General features: G+C 38.2%; 6 protein-coding genes across 6 annotated transcripts; 2 read left to right on the top strand and 4 right to left on the bottom strand. All coding sequences in view use genetic code 12, as the record gives it.

Annotated features, from left to right (window-relative positions):
* Nucleotides 1-442: 442 nt before the first annotated feature.
* On the top strand, nt 443-1,132 carry I9W82_003610 (glutathione S-transferase family protein; the record flags this gene model as incomplete). Its single annotated transcript, XM_067692595.1, has 1 exon — nt 443-1,132. The coding sequence occupies one exon, from the start codon at nt 443-445 to the stop codon at nt 1,130-1,132; it is 690 nt and encodes a 229-aa protein (XP_067548008.1).
* Nucleotides 1,133-1,190: 58 nt separating this feature from the next.
* On the bottom strand, nt 1,191-3,101 carry I9W82_003609 (uncharacterized protein; the record flags this gene model as incomplete). The annotated part of the gene is made up of 1 exon (XM_067692593.1): nt 1,191-3,101. One exon carries the CDS (start codon nt 3,099-3,101, stop codon nt 1,191-1,193), a length of 1,911 nt encoding a protein of 636 aa, XP_067548007.1.
* A 2,218-nt stretch (nt 3,102-5,319) lies between these two features.
* Nucleotides 5,320-7,252, bottom strand: I9W82_003608 (uncharacterized protein; the record flags this gene model as incomplete). The annotated part of the gene is made up of 2 exons (XM_067692592.1): nt 5,320-6,935; nt 6,994-7,252. 2 exons carry the CDS (start codon nt 7,250-7,252, stop codon nt 5,320-5,322), a joined length of 1,875 nt encoding a protein of 624 aa, XP_067548006.1.
* A 2,048-nt stretch (nt 7,253-9,300) lies between these two features.
* Nucleotides 9,301-15,063, bottom strand: MLP1 (Mlp1p; the record flags this gene model as incomplete). Its single annotated transcript, XM_067692591.1, has 1 exon — nt 9,301-15,063. One exon carries the CDS (start codon nt 15,061-15,063, stop codon nt 9,301-9,303), a length of 5,763 nt encoding a protein of 1,920 aa, XP_067548005.1.
* Nucleotides 15,064-16,435: 1,372 nt separating this feature from the next.
* On the top strand, nt 16,436-17,926 carry ARH2 (NADPH-adrenodoxin reductase; the record flags this gene model as incomplete). Its single annotated transcript, XM_067692590.1, has 1 exon — nt 16,436-17,926. One exon carries the CDS (start codon nt 16,436-16,438, stop codon nt 17,924-17,926), a length of 1,491 nt encoding a protein of 496 aa, XP_067548004.1.
* Nucleotides 17,927-17,932: 6 nt separating this feature from the next.
* I9W82_003605 (lipase family protein) lies at nt 17,933-19,744 on the bottom strand (the record flags this gene model as incomplete). The annotated part of the gene is made up of 2 exons (XM_067692589.1): nt 17,933-18,871; nt 19,184-19,744. 2 exons carry the CDS (start codon nt 19,742-19,744, stop codon nt 17,933-17,935), a joined length of 1,500 nt encoding a protein of 499 aa, XP_067548003.1.
* Nucleotides 19,745-19,866: the final 122 nt, after the last annotated feature.

Genomic DNA, 19,866 nt, shown 5'->3' with positions numbered 1-19,866 from the left:
ACAAACTCATACATGGTTATTTCCTTTAAAGAAAAGTAAAAGTTTCAACGATAGACAAAACGCTCATCCGGTGAACTACATTCTTTCAACGCCATCATCTTATAAAGGTTATCACAATTATCAGACATTTCCTAAAATGTACATGGCTTCAATATTCCCTGGTAAATTTAAATGGTAAGAGTGAAAGAAAAAAACAAAAGAAAAGCAAGGAGGAGATTAATGGCTCTCTATTTATACTCTCCAATTCTAAAATTGTAGTACTGCATATAAACCTCAACCCTTTGATTTCCCGGTTTTTTAGTTATGCGCCACAGTTTTAAAGGAAGAAAACAATTGTCAAACATTACTCAACAATTTGAAAGTATCTCAACTTATCTCAATAAAGTTTCTCGTATAATCTAACAAGAACAAAACCCATTCAACCCAATCGCTCCTTCAAGTCATGTCTCAAGCTATCAAATTATACACATGGGGCACTCCCAATGGATTCAAGGTATCAATCTTTTTAGAATTCCTTGGCCTTAAATACGATGCAATTCCAGTTGACATTGGCAAAAACGAATCCAAATCGGACTGGTTTGTCAAATTGAATCCTAATGGACGTATCCCAACAATTGAAGATCCAAATTTCGCTCCCGGTGGTTTAGTTTTGAGTCAAACTGGTACAATTTTGCAATATCTTGCTGATACTTATGATAAAGAACACAAGTTTAGTTATCCATTTGGTTCTGCTGAGTACTACAAGACTTTGGAATACTTGATTTTCCAAGTGAGTGAAAATGGTCCAATTCAAGGCCAAGCTAATCATTTCATCTTGTATGCTCCTGAAAAGGTTCCATATGGAATCAATAGATACACTACTGATGTAAAGAGAATCTATGGCGTCTATGAAGATATCTTGTCAAGAAATAAAGCAAATGATGGCAAGTACTTGGTTGGTGATCGTTATACTGTTGCTGATTTTGCCTTGTTTGGTTGGGCTTATCGTTTGAAAGCTTTAGATATCGATATTCATCAATGGCCATTGTTGGGTAAATGGCATGATGCTTTGGAAGCTTTGCCAGAGGTTCAAAAGGGTATCAGAGCAGTTCCTCCAAAATGGTTAGTTGAAAGTGATAAAGCTAAAGCTTAAATAAATATCTACAATGTGATTTCATGTAATAACCTCTCATAAAGTCTAAACTAAATAACTAAACCTTCTTTTCATCATCTTCATCTTCATCTTCATCATTTCTTTTAGAAGTGGAAGGATTATTGTCGTGCTTCATTAAATCTTCCACCAATTCAATACTTGGTTTATTCTTTTCCAAGTCAAAGTGAATATGATCAACTCCAGTGTTACCTCTACTGTTAGTATACCTAACTTTATGGATTTGAGAATGATCAGGAACCAACTTGTTACAACGTCTCAAATTATACCATGGCAAAGTAAACACCTCTTCAATAGATTCCAAACTTCTTCCTTTCAACTCTGGAAGGAAGAATGCCCAAACGAGTGAAAGAACCAATACACCAACGAAAAAGTAAAATGCACCATATGAATGCATAGCAATCATCATCTTGGGTAATGCTTTGGAATTACCATATTGATTAGCAAAATGTAAAATCATAACCAATGATTGTGCAAATGATCTAATTCCAAGAGGGAAAATCTCACCACCAATCAAATATTGAATTGAATTGAAACCCACGGTCCAGAATGTACCACTAAGGAAAATGGCTGCTAAAGCACCTTGACTTGCTCGTTTAGCTGATCCGGTAATTACAGCACCTGGTGTGGCTGCTTGTGGAACAATTGTTAAAAAGATGGCATAGTATAATAAGCAAACCATTTGACCACAAATACCAATATAGATTGCTCTTTTTCTACCCAAGATATCAATAATAAAGAATGCTGAAAGGTAAGCAGAAACAAACTTGACAACACCCAAGACAGCCGACATTTTCAATGTGTTGATACCAGTAACTCCAATTAAGGAAAACAATTCCGAGGCATAGATGGTAACAGCATTGGCACCACTCCATTGTCCCAAAACTTGAGTTGCACCAGCAATGAAAACAAATCTGTAAAGCACACTCTTCACCATAATAATTTGCTTCAATTTAGTCCACAATGATGAATTCTTTGTTGCTTCCTTTTCAGCCATAACTTGTTCATTAATATCACTAATTTCAGCAATAATGTATGGATGATCAGCAGGTAATTTTCTCAATTTACTCAACTTGTCAACTGCATCTTGAGGCTTACCGTGTTTCAACAACCAACGAGGACTTTCAACACACCAAAAGAATGAAGTTATAAATGTGAGACCACATATGATAATCTTTGTCGATAAAGTAACTCTCCATTGTTTATCATTAACTGACCCATCACTTTTCTCAGCTGGAATGTGCAATGCAGAGCCATAATTGGCAAAATAACTCAACATAATTCCGAAATAAACAGCACCAGCAAAGATACAATTTGCCATACCACGAATTGGACTTGGTGCAACTTCAGACATGTACACAGGACCAATTGATGTTGTTTGTCCAATAGCCAAACCTTCAATTAAACGACCAGCGTATAATTGACCAACAGAACTAGATGAAATTTCAATAATGACACCAACCATCCACAAAACACAAGCCAACTGCAAGGCTCTAATTCTACCAAAGAAATCAACCGATTTCATAGCAATGATAGCACCACCAATAGATCCCAATTGAACCATGGCAGTAATGTTTGATTTCAAATTTGCCAATTGATCTTCAGTCTTGGACTTATCACTCAAGCCAAATCTTTGTTTAAAAGAAGGAAGTGCAATATTTCCTGAAATGTTACCTTCATCTAAACCTCTACCAGCACCAAGAATTCCAAATACAAATATACTCAAATATAAAGTCCTGTTGAAGATTTGTGGTGGATGGTCTGAAGTATCAACTTGGAATCTGAACCTTGACCAAAATGATTCCTTCTTCTCGGTAGCTGGGTATGGTTGTTCAGATGTGATTATATCTTGTGATTTCTCACTGCGGGCATCTTGATCTTTTTTGGAACCAACATTGTCCACAGCTGCAACTGTTTGTTTCCCATATTTCTTTGAAAGTGAGAATCCCATCTTTTTGAAACGTCTGTTGAAGGCCCTTTTCTTTAAAATATTATAAGCGAAGATGTATTATTTGTCTTGGCTTAAACAAGAAAAAGTTGATATTTTTTTTTTCTTAAGCGGGAATAATATAAAGGGTAAAAAAAAATGTCAAAGTAGGTAAAGGGTAGGGGGGGGGATGGATTCTTCTATTTATAATTTTGAAATTAAGGAAAGTTGTCGAAACTGCTATATGATGAGTTTTTGCTTTTGGTGCTGCATGTGGAAACAGAAATAAACGGCCCGATGTGCAGAAACGGAATTTTTCTTACTATTGTGTAACTATGCCCATGCAATAGCCTTACCCGTTTTTGTTTCTACTTCTTTCCCCCCGCCTCCCCGCCTACTTTTTCTCCCGGAGTTTCTTGTAGTATTATGGCTAAACTTGTGAGTTATGCATGGATTAAACTCTATAAATGCTTTGTTTTTTTAGGTTAAATTAATTTTTTGTTGAGTAAAATGCAATTCTGCAACAACGGCAAAACATTCATTGTTGTGAAACGTCAAAGTCACAAAGATGAGAAAAAAAGAATTAATTAGATTCTTGTATATAGAGCCCCATTCTCCCCCACCTTTTTCTTGCAAAGAGAGAGAGAGAGAATCAGTAAACATTCATACGTATGATTCCGTTCAAAGTTTCTAGAAAAAAGCTTGGCCTAATCTACCCGGAATAAACTTTGACCCAACTAAAAACTTACAAAACTATTAATTTAGAGCTTTGTAACTGCTTCCCCACTTTTCTTAGAATACGTCATAGCCTGAGGTATCTTTCTTACAAAAAGACATTTTCTGATAGGCCAATGTATTACTCTTGTCTGGGGATTAACAATAACCAAATTACATATAATATGAAAGTGCTTGCTGTTTGTTTCAAGTAAAGATGTTACCATTGTATACAGTACATCTTACAAAGACGCATTTTACAACACGAAAAAAAATAAAAAATAAAAAAAAAAGAAATTTAGCCTTTTCTTCTCACAATAAAAACCATGCAAAATTTTATCATCAGGTGATATACATAGTTAGTTTTTCTCCCTCGTTAATCTTGATCTTACGCTTATCTTGCCAAGCTTTAGTACCAAAAACCACACTATATTTACTAAGTCTGTTAACATATCCGAAGCTCATCTAGTGTTTGGTGTGTCCCCCCCAAAAAAAAAAAAAAAAATGGACAGTACATTTCCAAAGAACTAAACTTGCGTTGTAACTCTTTTCGAAAGGCGGGGTAGAACTAGAACTGGTGTTAAATTTTTTTCTTTTCTTTTTTTTTTTAACTCTTTGTAAATATATGAGTGCAACTTTGTTACAATTTCACATTCTTTTTTTTTTTCCGTTTCATTTTCATTTCGTCATACGATATGGTTTAAACATATTAGAAGGAAAAACTTTATTAAGACACGGGGAGAGATAATAGAGCACCACTAATTTAACAATGACATAGCCCAAAAAGAACCTTTTGTAACACTTCCAAGTTTATACAAATGTAAAAGTGGGGAAGACAACCCGGCGATATTCACTAAAGAAGACTTTAAAGAAAGCCATCGAAGACAATAAACTTCTTCTTCTACTTTGTTTTTTGTTGAAGTGGGGATGTTCATGTACCCCTCCTCCTTCAATTTCTTTTTTTTTTTTTTCGTTCCGATTCACATAAATAAATATGTTTTTTGACATACGTTTCTTTAACGCGCAATAATTAAATTGAATATTATATTATTATTATTAACGCAAGTACCTGCAGGTAGGAGTGGGCTGAGAGAAATAGTCCGAGGTACATATGCTTTTGACATGTTAGTATAAATCAGGATTCTTTCACTTGTCAAACTCTTTACCTATTTCTTCGTCTATAGCTAGTTTAATTCTTTCCCCACACGGAGCTAAGGTTTTCATCACAATAGAATAGATCGGAAACAAAAACCAGCCGAGAGATTCATTGATTGTTTTTTTGAAACTGAGAGATTCATTTAGGATAGAGCGCACAAAACAAAATAGAACAATAACCAAGAAATATTCTTGCATTGTATCTTTTTAAATTCTGTGTTTTGTGCAATTTTAAAGTCGTGTAATTTTGTATGCAAAAATAGTTCGTATATTGACAGATTGCAAATTGCAGCCGTCTACAAAGGCTCTACAAAAGAGATACCTCGTCTGTGAATATCAATCATTAACACTACATAACACTAAGCATCCTCAACTAAACCTTCTTCTCGTCATCCTCTCCTGAGCTTCTTCTTCCATCATTCTTGTTGACAACTGTCAAATCTTCAACCATTTCCACATTAGGTTTATTATTGTTCAGCTCCAAATCAAAACGAATATTGTCAACTCCAGTATTTCCTCTACTGTTTGTATACTTCACCTTGTGAATCTGTGAATGGTCGGGAACCAACTTTGGACACCGTCTTAAATTGTACCAAGGTAATGTAAACACTTCTTCAATAGATTCCAAACTTCTGCCTTTCAACTCTGGAAGGAAGAAAGCCCATACCAAAGCCACACATAAAACACCAACAAAGAAATAAAAGGCACCAAATGAATGCATAGCAAGCATAAGTTTTGGCATAGCTTTTGAGTTGCCATATTGATTGGCAAAATGTAACACCATAATTATTGACTGAGCAAATGATCTAATACCAAGTGGGAATATCTCATTACCAATTAAATACTGAATCGAATTGAAACCAACGGTCCAAAATGTACCACTGAGGAAAATTGCTGCTAATGCACCTGTACTTGCTCTCTTTGCATTGGCATTTTCAACTACTCCTTCTGCTGCCTCAGGAACCAAGTTCAAAAAAATGGCATAATATAGCAAACACAACATTTGACCAGATATTCCAATATAAAGTGATCTTTTCCTACCCAAGATATCAATAAGGAAAAAAGCTGCAAAATATGCTGAAAAGAATTTAACCACACCTAAAACTGCCGACATTTTCAACTTGTCAATACCAGTAACTCCAACAAGGGCAAACAATTCAGACGCATAGATGGTAACAGCATTCGCACCACTCCATTGACCCAATACCTGACTTCCACCACCAATGATAATCAACCTATAAGCAATACTCTTGACTGTGAATATTTGTTTAAAATTGCCAATTAATGATGAACTTCTTGCTGCTTCCTTCTCAGCCATGACTTGTTCATTAATGTCACTAATTTCAGCAACAATATATGGATGATCGGCTGGCAAGTTTCTCAACTTGCTCAATTTCTCAATAGCTTCTTGAGATTTTTCATGTTTCAATAACCAACGAGGACTTTCAATACACCAAAAGAACGAAGCAACAAAAATAAGACCAGCCATGATGAACTTGGTACAAAATGTAACCCTCCATTGCTTATCATTGACTGACCCATCACTCAACTCTGCTGGAATATGGATTGCTGAACCATAGTTGGAAAAATAACCCATCATAATACCCAAGTACACAGCTCCAGCGAAAATACAATTAGCCATACCACGAATTGGACTAGGAGCAACTTCAGACATGTAAACAGGACCAATTGATGTTGTTTGTCCAATAGCTAACCCTTCAATGAACCTACCAGCATACAATTGACCAACTGAGTGTGAAGATACTTGAATGGAAACACCAATTAACCAAATTATACACACAACTTGTAATGCTCTAAGTCTGCCAAAGAAATCCACTGATTTCATGGCAATAATTGCTCCTGCGACTGAACCTAATTGAACCATGGAAGCAATGTTTGATTTCAAGGTGGCTATCTCATGTTCGGTCTTGTTTGGGTCACTTAACCCAAACTTTCTAGTAAATGCAGGAAGCGCAAGGTTTCCTGAAACTAAAGTTATGTTATGTTAGTATAGAAATAAATTTTACTGAATAATGTGATCACATACCTGTCCCTTCATCAATTCCTCTAGCAGCACCAAACAATCCAAAAACAAAAATACTCAAGTATAAAGTGACATTGAAAATCTGCGGTGGGTGATCAGTAGTATCAACACGGAATCTGAATCTTTGCCAGAATGGTTTCTTCTTTTCCTCCTCGTTGTATGGTGAATCGCTTTGAGATTCCCTACTTGAATCATAGATGTTCTCTTGAGAGTTGATTGCAATTGTTGCTTGAGTGAGCTTGTTATCTGATTTAGTAGTCATAGCTATGTTGGAATAGTGTTGGCAAAAGCTGATGATGAAGTAGTGAAATAACTGTGTTCTTGAGAATATAATTGAGGATAATGACCTTCTTATATAGACTTTTTAACTGTTGAAGACACAATTGGATTTGATTTACTGCTGTGAGCCAATGATAAGGGTGAAGTCTTCCCCTCTCAATCCAAACGAGCATTGAATCCCGGAGCTTCTGACATTACTCAACTCAGTATGGGTAATGACTCAAAACTTGTGTGTTTTTTTGTTTTTTTTTTTTTTGCAGCAAGTATTTGGCTCACAAATCCAAACAAAGCTTGTTTCTACATAGATAAGAAAAAAATGTTGCAGCCAAGAATTGTAAAAACAAAACTGAATTTGGTTAAGGCCTTTCAAAGAAGAGAAGCCGTACCTAACCTTTTGTGCCAAGGAATGATGTGGAAATGGTGAAATGAGGGGAGAGTGTAGAGCGGTATCAGTCCATGATATACTCCTCTTTCAATCCTTGAGGTATTATTTTGGTTAAGGAGTCTCTCTCCTGTGTTTCTAAAACTTGTAAAGAATGTCTATTTTGGAGCTTTCAGAGGTAATATTCGGATGATTTCGTAAAGTGGGTACTAAAGTGAAATGGGTTTTGCATCAGCCGCACGATATGACTTTCCCCGGATCAGCATCAGTGAAGTTGCAAGTTTCATATTGAAACAAGGATCACTTATTTTAAAACATCACACTTATCTCAGCAAATGTACTCGGAGTTTTTATATTTTAGTTTCGTTCTTGACAAGAAATTTCTCCAAGAAGCGCAAAGATTTATGCACGATTAAGTCACTTTGCTTGACGCGCTCTTTGAAATGTAATTTACGAACATTCTCAAGTCCTACTTACCTTGTTGACTATAATCTCCCTATCCTACATCGCGACCCACTCTTAAACTGATCTCACGTTTTCGAATAGTTACAAAGAGGAAACGTTTTGCTATCGAACCTTTGATAAGTTCTGAAATCCTTCACATTCCCCACTTTTTGCGTCCTTACTTTGGACATCCTAACCCTCTCATTCTGTGAGTTGTTTGTGTTTAACAATCTCAAAAATATTGACAAGTGCATTATCCATCCCAATACTGTTTAAATTGTACTTATCTCCCCCTCTCTGATTCTTCTCTTTTGTTGGGTAATACCTTTACTAACTGGCACCTTTCACTCAAGCCAAGAAATACTCAGTAGTTTTCGGAAAAGGTAAAGAGTACGTTTGATATTTCACGATGAGCCAGTTTTTTAGTATCCTTGCATTACAAGCCAGCTTCCATTCCCTAATAGACAATGACTTGAGTAAACTCGTGAAGAGATGAAGATGTATTATGCCAAGCAATGTTTCTATTCCCCAATTGTGCTCTTTTTTAGTGCTGACCAGCATAATGCAACAATGTTTCAAAGTTAGAGTTTTGTGTCGTTTAATTTTTAACCCCCCATCCCCTCCACATGCAAGAAAAAAACAACTCCGAGAGTGTCAATAAGATACAAGAAAAGATCGGAACAAATTTTGCTTCAAAGCTGGGGAATAGGCTCTAAATAAGCATTGAGTACCACAATTATCATAATGAGCTTGAGTTTCGCAAGAAAATTAGTACACAGCTAATCAAGAATAGAGCAACTATCGCTTTCTCCTAGTTTTGCAAATCTTTTTAAACTTAGTTTTTCCCCACATTCATGAACTAAAGTTTATATCTAGACTAAGTATATGGTTTAATGTCTATTCCAAGTGGGGAAAAGCATAACTCAACAAACACCACCAGTAAGTCTAAATTTTCTCCCCTCTTTGAAATGTTGATGGCTTTTCTTTGATGCACCGCCCCCCCGCCCCACCAACTCTCCTGAAGTCTCCGGGAAATCAATCTTGCCACAAAGTAATATCCATAGATACCCTCATTATCCTCCATCTACATGTTGGCTTGCAACAGCCGGTGAAACTAAACTAAAAATAATTATATGCATTAGATATACAACGTTTGTTACAAATTAGTCCCTTTTCTGTAACAACACATCTCTAAACTTCCTCATTCACTCTTGTCTCGTCTTTTTAACCTTTGGTCTCTCCTCTTGAAGTGACCTCTTACGTTCATTGGTTGAAGAAGCTCCTGACTTTTCAACAGAAACCTTGCGGTTTCTTGGTTCAGTTCGTGCAATTGCAGGACGTTGCACTTTCAATGTAGTCTCAGCGCATGGGGCAATGGCAGACATTGTTGATAACTTCTGAGGTCCTGGTCTGGCCACAGGTGTACTGCCTGTGGGTGTATTGGATGTTTGATTTTGTCCAGAAGTCTTGCTCTCGGTAGTTGGTAAATTGGTCTGAAAAGCATTTGGCTTTGCTGGCAAGGACTCAACTGTTTTAGGTGCAGCGTTTCGTTGTGGCTGAGCTTGTGGCTGCGCTGGCTGTGGTTGTACCTGTGGTTGTGCTGGTTGTACAGGCTGCACTGGGGCTTGTGGTTGCACTGGCTGCACGGGCTGCACGGACTGCACTGGTGCTTGTGCTTTAGCTTGTGCTTTAGCTTGTGGTTGCGCTGGCTGCACTGGCTGCACTGGTGCCTGTGTTGTAGCTTGTGGTTGTACTGGTTGTTGTACTTTTGGTGTTGCTTGTGCTGGTACAGCAGTGTTGGTGGTTTTGAAGCTAAATCCAGCGTCTGCTCCTACAGATGGTGCTGCATTTTGCAACGCATTACCAGCCAGAGTAGGTTGCAGTACTGGTATATTGAACTGAGAAGAAGTGACAGGTCTTGCCAGTTGGAATGATGCAGTTCCAGCACCAAATGTCGGAGGTGTGCTAAATTGTTGCTTTGGTTGTGCGACTACTTTACTTGCTTGAAAAGTTGGCGGTTGTTGTGACTGCGCCGGTGTACTTCTCACCGGGCTAGTTGTCAACAGCTTACCAAATCCTAAGCCAGCCAGTGATACTTGTGACTTTAGTTGTGCCGTGGGTTGTGTTGAAGGCCTCACTTGACCACCTTCTTGGGCTTTCTTTGACTCTGATTCATACCTTTCAACTTTTCTTGTCAACATCTTCATCTTGAATTCAAACTTCTTTTCAACTTCTTGTGCTGTTTTTGTCTTCTCCTGTTCTATCTGCAGTTGCACCTCATTCTTGGTCTTTTCCAAAAGCTGTTGAAGTTCATCGTACTTGAACTTATCAATTGATGTGCTGCTTGTGTTTGAAGCAAGCGATTTACGTAACTCCTCTTTTTCTTTATTGAATTGAGTCTTCAAATTGGCCTCCAAGCTAAACAATTTCTTGACCAATTCATTCTTTTCATGTATCAATCCACTATTCTCTTCTTTCATAGCATTCAACTGTTTGGTCAATGCTTCAACCTTTTGCTGCACTTTTCCGTCTTGAGAGTGAGGAGCTTCTTTACTCAGCAATTCTTCAATCTTTTCCTTCAACTCCTTCACCTCCTTGTCTCTGGCGTCAGTGATTTCTTTTTCTCTAGTTGCGTGCTCTTGCTTCAATGTCTTGATCCTATCGTTAGCTTTGTTTTTCAATTTATCCATCTGCTCCTGCATTCTGATGATCTCTGGTGGTGGGCCCTTTGGCTCCTCTGGTTTCTTCGAAAGTGCGTTTGTAGATATGGTTTTAAGACGAGCATTCTCCTCTTCAAGTAATCGTAACTTTTGTTGATCTACCCCGACTTGCGTGCTTTGCGTATGTGAACTTTGCTTAACTGAATCCAACTCAGTGTTGATCCTAGTGAATTCCGACTTCAATCTTTGAAGCTCTGTATCCTTGCGTTTCATTTCATACGTCAAGTGGTTTGCATGCTCCCTCAAGTTGTTGATCTGTTGCAATTGATTTGTTAGTTGACTTTGCTCTTTCTCATTGTTGCCCAAATCCAACATCGTATTACTCTTCTTGGATTGAAGCGTCAAAATCTCGTTCTCTAAGCTCTCTATCTTGACCTTCAAGTTCGAATTCTCCTCTTCGACAGATGCCAACTTTGAGTCGCTTCCATCTTTCTCACGACGAAGATACTCAATAACCTGCTTGATGTCACTTGATCCACCATCCTCACTACTTCCAGACGTACTTGCCAATTCCAAGCGATCAAGCAAAATTCTATTCTGATCTTCCAATTCGGCCCGTTTCGTCTTCGAAAGGTTCTTTTCATTTTCCAAATCCAACCTGCTGACAGTTAGTTCACCTTCGAGATCCTTCAACTTCTTATTGATTAATTCTTTCTCTTGCTTGAGTAGTGTAATAGAAGCCTCATTGTTTGCCACCTTAGCCTTCATATTGTTCATCTCCTCGCTCAATGACGAATTTTTTTCTATCTCCATGTCCAACTTACTCTGCAAATTGATCACAGTCTTCTTTTCATTTTCAAGTTTTATATTAGCATCACCAAGTCTATCCTCATAAACTCTTTCCAACCCATCATATTTTTCAGCTTTAACTTCCATTTCTGCGTACTTACGTTGCAACGTGTTGTAATCACTTAAAAACGATTCCTTTGCTTTCTCCAACTCTAGCGCTTTCTTCTCATTTGCTTCTTTTAATTTTGCAATTTCGTCATCCAAATTTGTTTTCTCTTTCGTAAGGTCTGTGTATCTTGCGTCCATTGAAGCTTTTTCTTCATCAAACGCTTTTTCTTTTGCACCTATAGCTGCTTCTTTATCATTTACCAATTTTGTCAACTCCACAAGTCTCTCACCGGCAATCTTCAAGTCATCCTGTAATTGCTTAACTTCGGGTTTAGTGTAAGCGTTGAGTGTTGCATCTTTCAACCTAGTGGTCAATTCTGCTACACGTTTATCCTTTTCAGACACTTCATTCTTCAAATGCAACAACTGCAAACTCAAATCATTAATTTGTTCCAACTTGCTATTTTGAGATTTAAATGCTTTCTCCGATTGGGTAGAAAGTATTTGAAGTCTTTCCTCTCTCTCATTGAGTTTCCTTTGAAAGCTTTGCAATGCCTCTGAGGATTCATTGAATTTTGCTGTGATTTCCTTGATTGAGTCGTCTCTTTCTCCCAACATAGTTTGCAAATTCACGACCAAATCATTCAATTTCATCTTGTCATCCCTCAAAGATGCAAGTTCATTGTTAAGTGATAATTGCATTCGATTAGAAAAATCCTTCTCTTGCTGTAATGTGACCAATGATGTGCTATTCTGCTCAAACCTTGCTTGTAACTCACGAAGATCTTGTGATTTTTGTCTCAATTGGTCTTCCAACTTCTGTGCTTGCTTACTCCAAAAGTTTAGTTCAGACTTGATTTGATTCTTTTCTGCAGTTGCCAAGTCAATTGATTTTTGGGTAGTGGTCAATTTCACTTCTGTCAATTCTATGGATTTGTTTGCAACAGAAAGTTGTGTCGAGAGTTCGTTTCTGCTGTCATTCGATTTCTTTAGCTCTTCATTCAATTTCTTTACCGTCTCTGAAGACTGTTCTCTCATTCTTTTAATTACAGATTCATATTCTTCGACTCTTTTAGTTAATTCGAAATCCGGCATTGATCTATCTCCAACCAGACCGTCGGCCATCTTATTGTTGAGCTTTCTAAGGGCGTCTCTCTCGCTTGTAACTGCTTGGAGTTTGACATTGGCACTTTCCAACTCACTGTCCAAAGTCATAATAGCATCCTGTGCCTCTTCTATAGCTTGTAAGCTAGTGGCATTTTCTTCTGAACTTTCCAACTTCTTTGTCAACAGCCTTACTGCAGTGAGCAAGTCTTGGTTCTTTTGTCGAAGTTCGATTATATCTTTAAAAGTCAATAATCTCTCTGATACTAGTTTGTCAGAATCAGATTCAAACGAATCTTCAAAATTACCAGTACGGTCTAAAATCTTTTCAATCTTAGTACGCTCAATAGATGCAAGGGGCTCACTATTGCCGTCTCTAATATGTGAATGAATAAGGAAGTAACAAATCTGTCTTCCCAAGTCCTTCGCCACTTGCTTCAAGGAAGAAATTTCCTTCTCATAATCAACCCCATTAGATCTCAACTTTTTGCAGTCCTTTTCAAGTTTGACATTGTCTGAATGAAGTTTGTCAATCTTGTCATTCAATTCGGACACCAACGACTCGTAAAATTGAATTTGGTCTTTGTAATTGGCAATGGCAGGCTTTCTTGCATCAAGCTCTATAACAAAATTTTCCAATTCTTTTTCTAAACTTTCACGTTGCAATCTTTCGATTGAAAGCTGTTTCTTCACATGATTGTATTCAGCAAACAAGGTTGGCAATGAGATTCCAGACACATCTGAGTTGCCATCAAAACCTTGTCTCTTTTCACCAATTTCTGCACTCAAAGCCGATTCCATCCTCTCGAGCTTTTCCTCCAATTCAGCAATAGTTTCCTCTTGCGATGATATTTTCAAATTAAGAGCTCCCAAATTCTCTGTCGCGTTATTTTTGAGCTCCTCAGAGTAGGCTTCTAATTGTTCAATCCTAGCACCACGCTGTTCACTTTGTAGTTTAGTTAATTCTAATAATTCTTGATTAGCATTGGATTCCTCTATAAATTTAGATTCAACAGACTTGAGTTTGACTTCAATGGCAGACTTTTTATCCAATTCCGTTTTAAGTGATGCTTCTAAGTTTGCAATTGTTTTTTCATGGCGCTTTACCAACTGCTCGAGAGTTTGGAATTTCACTGTTAACCGATTCAATTTGGATTCAGTTTGTGATTCTTCTAACTCGTATTTCTGTAACAAATCGGTGTATTTCAGTTGTGTAGACTTGAGTTGCTTTTCATACCAAAGCTTTTGATCTTTTAGGAAATTTGCCTCATTTTGAGCCTTTGTTAACAGTAAGTTGATTGCAAATTTTTCATTTTCCGATCTGTTATATTCCATAGTTATTTGATTTAGCTTTTTACTCTGAGTCACATTGGCCGAAGACATTTCCTCAAGCTTTTCCATGTGCTTGATCTCCTGATAGCTTTGTTTCTCGCTCAATTCCTTCAACTCTGAAGCTCTCTCGGAACTCAATCTATGATACTCATTGACCTTTGCTGTCATCTGCTGGTTGGAAAGCTCTAGCTCCCTAAGCTTGACTTCTTGCTTTTCGCATTTTGACGACAATGACGCATTTTCATCCCGCAACGAAAGCAAAGAGTTGTCCGCCTCTGAATATTTTTGCTGAAGTGAATTAATTGTGTTTCTACTGTTTTTAAATTCCTCCTCTAGTTTCAATCTAAGTTCATTCTTTTGTGACTGTAATCTTTCAAACTCGTGTGCTTTTGTTTGAAGTGCTCTCAATAAGCGAGGATCCTTCACTATCTCGACAGTTTTCTCGTCAACAGAAAGAAACTTTCTCACAGTGTTCTTCAAGTCCTCCTGGATGAAATGATCACCGCGGCCGTGGGGCAATATATCATTTCTAATTGGTGAACTCGCCACTTCGTGTGAGGAGTTGTAAATAGCCGATCTATCATCATCTGGAGCTACGTCAAACAATTTGGGGGTCACAATTGGCTCCTGGTCTTTGAGTGGCGGTAATGACTTTGAAGGTGTAGTGTATTGTTGTGAGCCACTTGGTTGTAGAAAGGAAGTGTGTGGATCCTCGTGCATCAGTTCGTCTGCAGCCGTTACAACATCGTCTTCTTGGCTTGGTAGAGGTCTGTTTTCATCAGTTTCCTGCCTTTTAAGATTTAATTTTGATTGATCTTTGTTGGTGGGTTGTTGCGATGGTTCATTCGGCGGTTGGTGATGGCTATCATCATTGCTGTCTGTGGCGGTAGGAGCTGGGTTACTGGGATCAGTACCAGATATAAGCTCCGCTCCTCCTTGTTTCTGTTTGTCAATTGATGACTTGTCTTCGCCCATACTCTCTGTAAGGGGATTATGAATTGATACTTGTGTGTGCGTGTGTGTGTGCACTCTCAACTTTTATTATTCGCAACTGTTTATTTTTTTACCGAATTTGATCAATAAGAGCCGCACGTTGGATTGCCACATTTGGCAAGAGACACAAGTGTAGAAGGTAAGACGGTCGTTACTGATTCTCTAAGCAATCTAGACTTGGTAAATTCATTTTAATGCTATTGATGGTTTATGGATGCCTTTTCTGGAAGCGGCTAGCGTCAACTACAATTTAAAACGTGAGGTCTAAGTTATGGCCATGGTGTGATGCTTGGACTGTACCCCCATAGTCTCCGCGCCATCTTTGCAAAGGCATGATGCGGAGCCTATAATTGAACTTTACAGAACTAGAGAACCGGCAAGCCACTAATAACATGGCCTAATGAGAGCGTTGACATACTTGCCAGTGAGCAAAAAAAATGGGCAACGCACGTTGCCTTGCAAGCTGAGTATTATGATCATACGAGTCTTCGTCTCCATCCTCAATTTATCCCCTCTTGTGTAGAGTTGTTCCCGCCTTGCTTTCACTAGTTGCAATCGCATTTGACAGACCTAGGGCTGTAACCCTGTCCATCCCAATGACCATTATAATTCACGTGATCATATTTTGTGTGCGCACCAACTGCATAGACAGAAAAAAGAAGAAAAAAAGAGAAACCGGAAAATCTCAAACCTCGATCATCTTTCAATAGTCATTCACAACCAACCATGATTGAACCATCGTTGAAAGCATTAGCTTCTAAATACAATTGTGAAAAATCTATTTGCCGTATCTGTTACGCTAGATTGCCACCAAGAGCCACCAACTGTCGTAAGAGAAAGTGTGGTCACTCTAATCAATTGAGACCAAAGAAGAAGTTGAAGTAATCTATTTGGATCTTCTTCCTGATGTTGACAGAGAATATGGTATTGTCATTTGCAAGATATTAGAGAACAGAGGAATACTACGTGTCCTATAATCATTATTAAGTTATCAGATCGGGTTTTTTTTTCATTTTGTTTGGTAATATGGCAATGATCATTTTGAGATGGAGATAAAGGGAAGGAAATAAAGGGAATTACGACAGCTTATATTTGTATGTTTAATAAAAGATTATACGAGGAACTTTGGATATATAAGGAAAGGATGAACCGCTGTCAGCATCAACTCTGATGTGGTGGAATCCTGACACGTAGGAGATAGTTTTGTTTGTCTATAGCATGGACTACCTCTCTAGAACGTTGTGGTGTCAACCTCTGCAAATGGATCGCTTTTATACTCTTTCGGGGATGTTTGGATTTATTTCTCTCGTTCCGGAGACTTCACCCCAAACTCCACTACACTCTTTCAAAGCAAATGACACGGATATCTATTACAACAAGAGCTTTAGCAACTACTACGCGATTGTTCAATCCGTTCAAAGTTGCCGTCATAGGTACAGGTCCTGGAGGTTTTTACACTGCACATCATCTACTCAACAAATCAAGTCCCGATAAACAAATTCACCTAGATTTCTTTGAAAAACTCCCCACGCCGTTTGGACTAAGCAGATATGGAGTTGCCCCAGATCACCCAGAGGTGAAGAATTGCGAAGAGTTTATGACCGATATTATGACGGATTTCAAGTCATCTAGCAGGCATCGGGTGAGGTTCATCGGAAATGTTGAGATTGGTAAAGATATAAAGTTGAAAGAATTGGAGGAAAACTACAATTCAATTGTGCTAGCATATGGATGCACTTCTGCTGATAACAAGTTGAATATTCCTGGAAGTGATCTACCTGGTGTTATTTCAGCAAGACAGTTTGTTAATTGGTACAATGGACATCCTGATTGCTACAACTCTAAGAATCCATATAAACCGCCCCCATTGGACAAAATTGAGGATGTTACTATTATCGGAAACGGAAATGTGGCATTGGATGTAGCTCGTATATTGTTGGCAGATCCAATGCAACATTGGCATGCGACAGATATCTCAGTTGAAGCGGAAGCTCTATTGGAGAAAAGTGCAGTCAAAAATGTCAACATTATTGCTAGACGAGGTATATTGGAGTCTGCATTTTCAAATAAGGAGATTAGAGAATTATTTGAGTTGAAGGATGCCAAATTCAAGCCATTGGAGGAGGGGTTGTTGGAAAGTCTTGCTACAAAGAAATTAGGTAGAGTGGAAAAGCGTAGGGTATCGCTACTTGAAAAGTACAACAAACCTACTGGTCCGAAAGACCACCCAAAGAGGAAGTGGGCATTGAAATATTTACTTTCACCAGTGGAATTCAACTCAGAAAACGGTGAAATCAAGTCAACAAAATTTGTCAAAAATGTGCCAATTGATGATCCACTTCTTCCAGGAAGAGTCAAACCGACAAACGAATTTGTCGAGATCAAAAATGAGCTTGTTATTTTATCTATTGGGTATCAAGGAACCTCAATAGAGGGATTCGAAGAGAATGATATCTGGTTTGAAAATAATAAATTGCATAATAGAGGTGGAAGAGTGCTCTCCCGCAAATCCAAAGGTGAAAACAAGGAAAACTTGACTTACAAGACTGGTTGGTACACGTCTGGTTGGATAAAGAATGGTCCCAAGGGAGTAATTGCAGTGACAATGATGGATTCCTTCGATACGGCTGAGAACATTTTAGAAGACTTGACCAATGGTACATATCTCAAAGTCGAGAAGGATAAAGATATTATCGATTCCGATACCTTCAAATCGCTTGATGATGTTGTTTACTGGGACAATTGGAAGAAACTAGACAACTACGAGATAAAAGAAGGTGAAAAGACAGGCAAGAGTCGTTACAAAGTGTGCAACAAAAACGACATGATAGACATTTGTAAATAGAATGTATTAATGCTGGCAGCTTGTAATTTTTCTAAAATAATGAGTATGTTCAAACTTGCCCAACTTGTTTGGCCAAAATGTGGATGGTTTGATATTGAGATCCTTCAAGCCAGTTGCTTCCACTTTATCCTCTCGCTTGCCGAAAAATCCACTATGGTCCAAGCCCCTCCTATCAATGTCTGACTCCTCATGGGGTAGATCACGTTTATCTATAAAGTATTCATAACCAGCATGAGCTAACATGGGTGGTAAAGACGGTATAATGTCATGTCTGTGAACAACTCTGATGAAACCTCTGGAAAAGTCGTGGCTAGTTTCAATCTCTTTTGCAACCTCTTCCGAGTCGAAAATAGTGTCAATAAAATCTGCAAACTCTTGATTCCCTACTCTGGGGCCCCCAAATGTCACCACCAATGGATCGTATCCTAGCAACATAAATTCAATCCCACTCATTACAGTAAATGCGGCGCCTAGTGAGTGCCCAGCAATTAAAAATTGATAATCTGGGTATTGATCCTTCATCTTCACGCCTGCACTAATGATTGCTCCTGAGTTATCTTTTAGAAAATTGTAGAACCCACGGTGTACTCTACAATTTTTGCATTCCATGTGAATGAACGGCTCTCCATCTTTGAAGTCTTTATCGTATACAATTGGCGTATACTTTATAGGGAAAAAGTTTAAATCTGTAACCCAGTCACGTCGTGAGGCTGATCCTCTAAACACTAATATGATAGCCTTTCGTCGATGATCCAAGGCATAAAATCCCGTACCAACCTCATTCAAGCGATTGAAATCAAAAATACGTACAATCTCAACATCTTGTAGTATTGAATTTTTGCATGCATTTAAAGGACAGTGTGTATCTGGATCACTCAAAACACCAGTGGAGAGTCCCTTTGTCACGCAATACGCCACTGAAGCCAAGTTTGCAAACTGCACTAGCTTGACGTAATCTCTGGAGTTTGAAGACTGCTCGAATGCATGACATAGTGATATAAACAACATTATCAAGAATAGCCTCATCATATGAGACAAGTCTATAGCATGCCTTGTGAGAATGGAGGAAAAAAAAGGGTAGCTTCAAGGAAGAGAAAACAGTTGTGATGGTTGGAAATGTTGCTGAATATATTAAATATGTTATGCACATCTCAGTTCCTGGTGTAATTTATTGCATTTGACTGTGCAGTAATATAACCCGCAAAGTTGGCATCTCGAGTAATTCGACTTCGAGCCGCATATGCAGCATAGTCTTACTCTTGGCCTTGATCTTTCCGTAGTCTTGCCTTTGGAGTCAATTACGTCAATGAATTGAAAATTTGAGGAGAGGATGGTATTGATTGATATCAAATTTCTTTCCTCTTCAAAGTACAGATTCAAATTTCTTCGAGCTGCCAATATCCTCTTTGTGGCTGCAGTGTTTCCCTGTCTCGATTTGTGCGAGCTGTTTCTATTATCCCTAGTGGAGTGGATACTGGTGTAGACAAAATTTTTAGGCAACTCGAATCCTTTCCCAGCAGATTCATGACTCAACTCCACTAACCTCTTTTGCACCACTTTCTCCAACTGGATTTGTTGAGCTGATTTCGAAGGGCCGTTATTCTTGGTATCGTTGTTGGCTTGTGTTTGTGCATTGAATAGCTGATTGAGATTGTAATTGACCTTTGTTCTTCCCTTTTTATTTGGTGGTCCCTCATTGTTGTCATCACCCCTTTGTCTATTTCCTCCCATCAGCCTCGCCGTGAGGTTAATGGATGAGCTAAAGTATATCGTAGAAGCATTTGCGCCACCTGTTTTAGGGATCTCTTCAACCAACATTTTGCCTTTACAAAGGAAGGATGTTTATTTTTCTGACAATAAATTTTCAGAATTTATCAACTTACAAAAGAAGCATAAGCAAAGCAATGTATCTATGTATTACCTATATACAAGAGTGTTGT

This window comes from Candida metapsilosis (genome assembly GCF_017655625.1).
Source record: "Candida metapsilosis strain BP57 chromosome Unknown scaffold4, whole genome shotgun sequence".
Classification (NCBI taxonomy): Eukaryota; Fungi; Ascomycota; class Pichiomycetes; order Serinales; family Debaryomycetaceae; genus Lodderomyces; species Lodderomyces metapsilosis.
Note: the sequence above shows the minus strand (reverse complement) of the source record. Positions and strands in the feature narration are given on the sequence as shown.